This window comes from Zea mays, chromosome 5 (genome assembly GCF_902167145.1).
Source record: "Zea mays cultivar B73 chromosome 5, Zm-B73-REFERENCE-NAM-5.0, whole genome shotgun sequence".
In the NCBI taxonomy this organism is placed as follows: Eukaryota; Viridiplantae; Streptophyta; class Magnoliopsida; order Poales; family Poaceae; genus Zea; species Zea mays.
In genome coordinates, this window is record NC_050100.1 from 193,894,403 (window position 1) to 193,902,251 (window position 7,849).

A 7,849-nucleotide genomic window follows, 5' to 3' on the forward strand; every position below is an offset into this window, starting at 1 on the left:
GAGAAAGAGGCCAGAGGCCCAACCCTACATCGTGTCTTGTGTGTTTTCTCTGTCGTGCTTATGGGAAGGGAGACGGGTACTCTACAACTTCTTGCGCCTCTACTGCTGACGGGAGGGAAGGGAGCGGATCTGGTGATCCGTGGTAACGTAGTTCTCAACAGGTATATCTACATATACACACGCATGTAGACCTGAAAGTTTGGGTCGTGCTGTTTTGGGCCGTCTAGGCACGGCCCGACACGAAATATATTGGGTCGTGCCAGCACGGCACGAATAAAGGGATGAGTCGGGCTTTGATTTTCAGCCCATCGTGCCGCCCGGCCTGGCACGAGTGACTGGGCCGTGCTCGGGTCGGCCCGACGGCGAAAAGGCCGGTATAAATATGACATCAAAATTATATTAGGCTTTATTATATATATCTTCAAAATAACTTACTTGATTGTGGGCCGTGCCTAGGCCGGCACGACCCAAGATAAGCATGACGTGCTTTAGTGCCGTGCCGGACTTAGATTTTAAGTATTTGGCTTAGTACGATCCGGTCCAAAAATATTAAGGGTCGTGTCGGCCCGAAGACTTAAGGCCCAAGACATGATGGGCTCGTGTCGTGCCGACCCAAGTTTCAGGTCTACACGCATGCATTTTTATCTTTCCACGTTGTTTGCTTGCTTCGGCTCCTCTAACAACAGTAACTGTAGCAGCACCGTTCACGTAAGTTACGTGAGTTGTTTTTCTCTCTTTGTGAAATGGTGAATGTGAAGCTGGGAGCCCTCTGTTCGTGAAATGAACGTGAAGCTGGGAGCCACGGTCTGTAGCGAGTAGTAGGAGGCATAGGAGCATGGCCAAACAGAGCCTATGTCGCAACACTCATCTGCGCAGCCAGCGTCTTCTCTGATTCAACCTGTTCTACTCCGACCGTATGTCGTGTCGCAACTCCCAGCTCATGTCGTCTCGTACCTGCATCTGCACTTCTGCTCTTTAAGCTGTCCGAACTAGTGTCATGTCTCTGTTCTCCTAGAAATGGCCCATAGGCCTGATTGTGAACTACTACTACTAGTCTACTACACCGGATTGGCTTGCAAGCTGCAGGCCACTTTCGTCTATTATTATGACCTGGCGAAACATACCAAGTCAGAAACACACCACCGAGACATATACAAGACAACTGCTACGTACATTACAGAGGCACAAAGGCCAACTTTTACAGTATACAGTACTTCACAGATAAGACTATACACATCCATATCCCCGGAACCTTTCAGAAGATCAAGCGCTGTAGCCCTGAGCCAACGGGCTCCATCTCGCCGAGTTGTAGCCGCCACAAGCACCCATGCTCGCTCGCTTCATCGAAGCGCCAGGCGTGCCACTGTTGCATATATTTGCGAACGCCCTCATATGCCTCATACCGTACTGAGTGAGCGATCCGCAATGGGATTCGAAGATCCGTACCTGACGAGGCTCACCAGAATTGAGTCAGTTCAACAACAGGAAGTAAGGGGATGGATGCATCGAGTGAGTCTCTAATAACTAACCATTTGCTTCAAGCAGTCCCAATCATCGACGAGTGGCTGGCCGGGAGGTCTGACGGCCTCAAGTGTGGAAGGCCCTTTCTCAGCCCCGAAGAGAAGCTTTCCGATGAAGTTGATGCTGTTGTCCAGATGCTTCCTATGCCTTACTGTTCCGGTGATCTCCCTCAGAACTTCCTGCTTCTCTTCAGACTTCTCATGTAAGAGCTCATACTGAAACCGAACAAACCAAAACTGTAAGCAGCCTCGAAGAAAATAAAAGCAGACGACTCTTTTTTTTTTTGACGCAATTGCAGGATTTCAATCAAGAACTAGAAGAAAGCAAATAAACTTAATTTAGGAGTGTCATCATCATAGGGGCATGACAGACTCCCCCCAGCCTGCCACAGCTCAAGAAAGTGACAGCCCAAGAGCGAAAGAAGCAGAAAAGACAAGGCCTTTTCAAAGCCCCAGCACATGACCTTCTTAAGGCTAAATCCTCCCATATGAAATGAAGTACACCAAACAAGCATTCACAGATTGCCCATAGATGACCTATATTTCAGTTCTGCTTGGCCACAGTAGCAAAGCTTGAGGTGAAATTTGGGGGTGCGGGTCGGGGCTGGAGGGTCGCATTAAGAGCACACTATGTTGGATTAATCTCCACTAAGATGGACCCAACCCTATATGGTTGGTGGGCCCCTATCACAATGCGCTATAAATGATGGGTGGGGGCTGGCGGCTCTAATGACGCAGTTCGCTAGAGCCGCATTCCCCACCGACAAACTCTAACACCGATCTGAGAGAGGGTGCGCAGCTAGCAACAGGAAGACACCATCGTTCTTAGCCGTCGCCAGCCTCGCTGCATCGACCATAGCTGCCCTAGCGCAGATCTTCACCAACGAACCTGATGGCGACTGGATCTGCATCCTCCAACACGCCTGCGCTTTCTACTGACGGTAACAATCTAATACTGTTTTGATCTACTAGTTAGGAACCCGAAATTACCCCACAGAACACAGATTACCCCACTGATTTACTCCTAGAGATCCTGTTGGGTCTAACACACTAGTCACCACATGGAAGCTCATGACACAGCTCAGAAGATGGCCCACAGTCAAGGTCCTGGGTGCTCCATCAACTCGAGAACGTTAGCTAACAAAGCATTTGAAGTTAGCATACAAGCTAAAACTCTCAGCCGGCTACTCTTATTAGCTGGCATTTACTACTTGCATGTGTCTCAACGAACAGATTATTAGCTCCCAGCTGCAGTCCTGTAGGAAGCCTCTCAGTTCTTTCAAGGCCTTGGTGACTGCACTGCACTCATCAACATGACACTTGCTGGCAAGCAGCTAAGTGTGAGCACTAGGAGTCTAGGACACAACAAGTAACATACATTTTTAGGTTCAACGAAGTTGCTAGTCCTGGTTTCTAGGTGGAGGATCAATGGGGTAGCTGTGAGATGAGATAGATATGCTTAGGCTTGCTGAGCTAACTCTACTTGGGCTTTAAAAAATGTTTCAGAAGAGGGAGGCTAGTTTCGCCTCCAGGTGGCTCCATCCATACCTAATGAGCTCTCAGCTCACATGATGTTCATAAACCAAAATTCCACTACCTAGGACATACTGACAATAAATTTGGCCTACTTACAGTACAATCCTCCGGTCAGGACCATCATCTATCTATCCTGAACAGAGGAAGTAATAAACATAGGATGTGCAGATAGTAATTACTGAAGATTATTAGTAGTAGAAAGAAAGTGACATATACAAAGCCATGTCATCGTAGTCCAGATCACCCAAATTATCTAAGCAAGAAACAACTTCAGCAGGGAAAATTGGTAGGTTGTAAATTAAACCATTTCAAGAAGCAAACATAGTGGTTATCTGACGCAAGATAAATTAGTTCATTTTGTATCCCAGAAAGGAGCAGGCAAGCTAATCGAATGGTGCTGGTATAACACAAGGACTTACCCTCTTCCATAGGAAGAGAATATCTGCATCCCTTTGGTTGACCACAGCCTCTTGGCCTGACCAAAGCAGCTTATTTGTGACATTGGCATTTGCAGGATCAAAACCTTGATAAAGGTAAAGCTTCTCGCCCTTGAAGGTCTTGTCACCATATTCCATGACGTGAGAGCCTGCACCATAGCTATTGAAGTCTGAAGTACGCTTCTTCACCTGTGCACAATGCTGTGACTAAGTACAAGTTTATAAAGCGATCAAATGAAATGCCTAGAAGGCAAGTCCAGACTCACCACTTCATATTGTTCCTTTATTGTTTCCTCCTTCAGATTGTTAGTCTCACTGTCAAGTAGTAATATTATGGTTATTCATCATGGAACCAAGTGGCCATCTCCAAATTAACAAAAAAATATGATTCAAGACGAAGTAATCAAGTCAAGTGGATGTTTGGTAAAAGTCCTCATCAGCCTGAATTAGTTCTATATTCACTAGAGAGAAGTTCATGGTTTTGAAGTTGCTATGTTAAATGTACCTGCGAAAGAGCCTCTAGCGTAATGGTTAAGGACTTAAGGCTTCCGAGTAGCACCTCCAAGTTCCCGAGCTCAATCCCCCTCGGAGGCGATTTTCCGGCTTGGTTAAAAAAATCCCCTCGTGTGCCCTGCCTGCTCCGGGTTACGTCCTGCGCGCCACGCTCCGGCTAGGCCGTTGCAAAGTGGGCGGTGACGGCCCTCTAGTGATGGGGTGGTCAGGGTTCAATGATTTTCTCGGCCGTGACCATGTTTAGGTCTCTTCTTAACATAATACCGGGATGTCGGTCTTTCCCTCCCTAGCCGAGTTATGTTAAATGTACCTACCAACTGTACTTTATTCGACTACGAGTGCACCAGTTTCCTGTGTACAGCAGAACCGGAAAAGAACAACATGCCATAGTATCTCTACAGAGAAAATGCGAGTAATTTTTGAGAAAGATTATGATTCCCCCACTAAACCACAAGGTACTCCACTACGTATCTAAACACAGCAAATATCTAGGTATATAGCAAAATGTCTGTACCTAGAAAAGCCAAAAGACCTATAATTTAGGAAGGATGAAGTTGTTGCCAACAAAATAAGCATCCACAAAATATGAACTTTACCTGTCTTCCATCCAAGAGACACTATATAGATCACCTAGGCAGGTAATGTACTCAGAAGGAGGCGGTGGTTCCATTCCTGGACAGTATGTACCCCAGCTACTTTCTTCTGCATTGGATGCAGTCGTGACATAAATATTAAGGTCTTCTGGCATTAATCCCTCAAATATACTGCCACTTTCACATGCTTCAATATATATAACCTGTCCACATGCTTCCGTTCAGATAGGACAAGTGTCCTGGCAACAAGTAAATGAGAACAATCTTACCATTTTGGCATAGCTATTTGAAGCATGTTTTTCTCTTAACACCTTCATGAAGTCACCAGCATAAAGATATGGTAGATTGGGCATACCTGCAAATAGCAAACGTCAATCCATAAGACAACAAAATTCGATTGGATAGTGTATAGAAGCATATGCAACTTCCACATACCAAGAACACCAGGGCCCCCGTGATCTGAGTAATAGATAAAAATATGGTCATCTGCTTTACTATTGATGACCTTCCTGCTGCCTCCAGTGACTGCAGTTTTGTTGCCCAAGAGAACTGCATAGAAGTTCTTAGTAGTGACTTGGTCCCCAGTGTAGTCCTGGAGTTAGAAACTATGTTAATTAATAGACTTGCAGAACCTAACACTGCTAAAAAAGAATGTGCCTATGGTGAATTCATGAAGCAAGATACCTAAAACAACACATGGTAAAAGGATAGATTCCCATGCCACGTCCTCCTCCTAAATAACTTGCATATTTAATTGAAAAGCTAAATATACCCAGGTACAAAAAAAAAGCCTAGCGAAAGGGCATCTAGCCTAGTGTTTAAAGGCTTCCGATTAGCACCTCCAAGTCCCGGGTTCAATCCCCCCTCGGAGGCGAATTTTAGACTTGGTTAAAAAAATCCCCTCGTTGTGCCACGCCCGCTCCCGGGTTACGTCCTGCGTGCCACCCTCCAGCTGGGCCGTTGCAGAGTGGACGGTGACGACCCGCTAGTGATGAGGGGTCAGGGTTCAGGGATTTTCTCGGCCGGAATCATGTTTTGGTCTCTTCTTATCCATTAGTGGGTTGTGTGCGCCTTGAGTGCCGGCCCTAGACATTGTACCGGGGGGACGGTCTTTCCCTCCCCAACCGAGTTTTTTTAACAAAAGTTACCTAGAGCTTGGTTGGAATCAAATGCTGCTTAAGTAATTCACATTAGTGTGAAAACTCTGAAGTATGGACAATGAAATTATCCAAAAATCTGGCCTCATCATGGGTGGGTGTCAATGTTGAGAATTTTTCTATATAAGAATATGCATGCTGCATCTGCAAACAATTGCATTGGATTTGAATTACTTTAACTTATGATGTGTTGTATTGGTGGCCTGCAACACAGTCAAAAGCAACTTGTGATGTACAAGTCGTAAGGTGTTCTTGCTGTACCAATACAGTGGGTTATGTAGAATCCTAGTTGACGCCTCTACAGGTGGAAACTAGTTGAAAGGGAAGTTTGAGTGCATAATGATCCCAATATTGTATCTAGAAAATGGTAGAAGGACAATTCACAAAGTAAGTACCTTTGGAACACCAGCATAAACATCTTCGCCCTCTGGGTGGTTGATGATAACCCCCTGCCTTGGGTTGAGTGCACTATTGGCAATGTCATCATACATAAACACCACGATGTTCTCCTCTTTTATGCCTCCTTTTTGCAGTATCTGGTACGCATGACATATATCAGCCTGCAACAAAAAGTCACATGAACCCTGTGAGCAAAGCACCATGGAAAATAATTGCTTGCTGATCTACGATGACTGTTCCCTACTTAGGGCTAGTTTGGGAACACTAATTTCACATGGGATTTTCATTTTCCCAAGGGAAATTAGTTCGTTTTCCCTTGGAAAAATGAAAATCCTATGAGAAATTAGTGTTCCCAAACTAGCCCTTAAAAGGAGACAAAACAAGGCAAAAAAAGAACATGGAGATCATTGCCCAAGAAAGATGATATTCAGAAGAGTTTTTAGCTACTGGTGCATATTCCAGTTTACTGACTCAAAGTACAAGCACTTGCCATCAAATATTTTATCTGTTCTTTCAACTGTCATCTAATGTTCTTGCCAACTTATGCATCTCTTTAGACAGTAGCAAAATTTGGTACCAATCCATCCACTGCAAAAAAAAAAACCAAAACTTGCAAAGTTCCAAATCCCTTCACGTTCCTGAATTATATTGTTGCTTAAACAATTTCCATCCATGAAAAGACTACAACAACGTCCCAAACTTTCATTTGTCACTTCTATTCTAGCTGCACTCTCCCTTGATCCTTAAACCCGCGGAAAGTGGAAACCCCTGGAGCCGAACTGTTCTTTCCTGAACTTTAGGTCTTTAGTTGGACCCACAACTAACTTAACTCAGGATGTCATGTTAGAACTTAGAACCCGAGCATCCTATAGCTTACGAACCCCCCACCACCAAGAAAAAAGAACTGATATCCAAAAGTGCAACTTCACGGTTCGACGACAATAATTTCAGAAGCGCTTTTTGAACCACAAGAACCTGACGAAGCAGTATCGCAACAACAGTATTACACCACGCTCCTCTCGCTAAAAATCGAACATCGGACGCATCCATGAGCGCGTGTAACACGCCCGTAAGGTATCGCGCTCACCTGGTGCCTGTAGTTGCCGTAGCCTGAGGACCCGGCAACGAGCACTGCCCACCTCGTCCCGACGGCGTCATCCACCTCCCCATCGAATCCCTCGCCGCTGTGCGAGTGCGACCCTGCAGGCTCCTTCTCCCCAGGCATCCGAATCACCGGGTCCCACTCCCCCTTCTCCGCGCAAGCCGCGGCCGCAGCCAACACTAACACGAGCAGCAGGAGGCACCACCGCACAGCCATTGCCTCTCGCGTGTCGCGCTATTAGAGTCCAGCGACGCGAGGGTAGGAATGTAGCGTCAGAGCAGCGCAGGGTCGGGACTCGGGGTGGAGAGAACTCAGAGAAGTAGGCGCCGCGCGCATGCCGCCATGCATGGCACGCGCCCTGGATCGCGGACGCGTGGGCGTGTGAGCTGGTGCGGCGGCTCCGTCGGCTTGTGCGGCCGGGTGCAGCCGTGCAGGTGCTGGAGAGTGGAGACCGGAGAGTCACTTCAATGCTTTGATGACGTCAGCCGAGTAGTGGATTGGTGTTGTTAGAATTCCAGACTCACTTGTGTCTTGGTGCTGTAAGCTGCAGCATTTTCTGTTGATTGTATTCACTATAAAAAGGAATCACATG

At 46.3% G+C, this 7,849-nt stretch overlaps 1 protein-coding gene across 1 annotated transcript; it reads right to left on the reverse strand.

Annotated features, from left to right (window-relative positions):
- Nucleotides 1-1,170: 1,170 nt before the first annotated feature.
- LOC542077 (vacuolar processing enzyme 1) lies at nt 1,171-7,505 on the reverse strand. The gene is given in 9 exon segments (NM_001111713.1): nt 1,171-1,446; nt 1,530-1,736; nt 3,476-3,682; nt 3,760-3,808; nt 4,603-4,802; nt 4,869-4,954; nt 5,035-5,191; nt 6,152-6,316; nt 7,243-7,505. Coding segments are annotated over 9 exon segments (1,485 nt in total). The 5' UTR covers nt 7,474-7,505; the 3' UTR covers nt 1,171-1,263.
- Between the last annotated feature and the right edge of the window lie 344 nt (nt 7,506-7,849).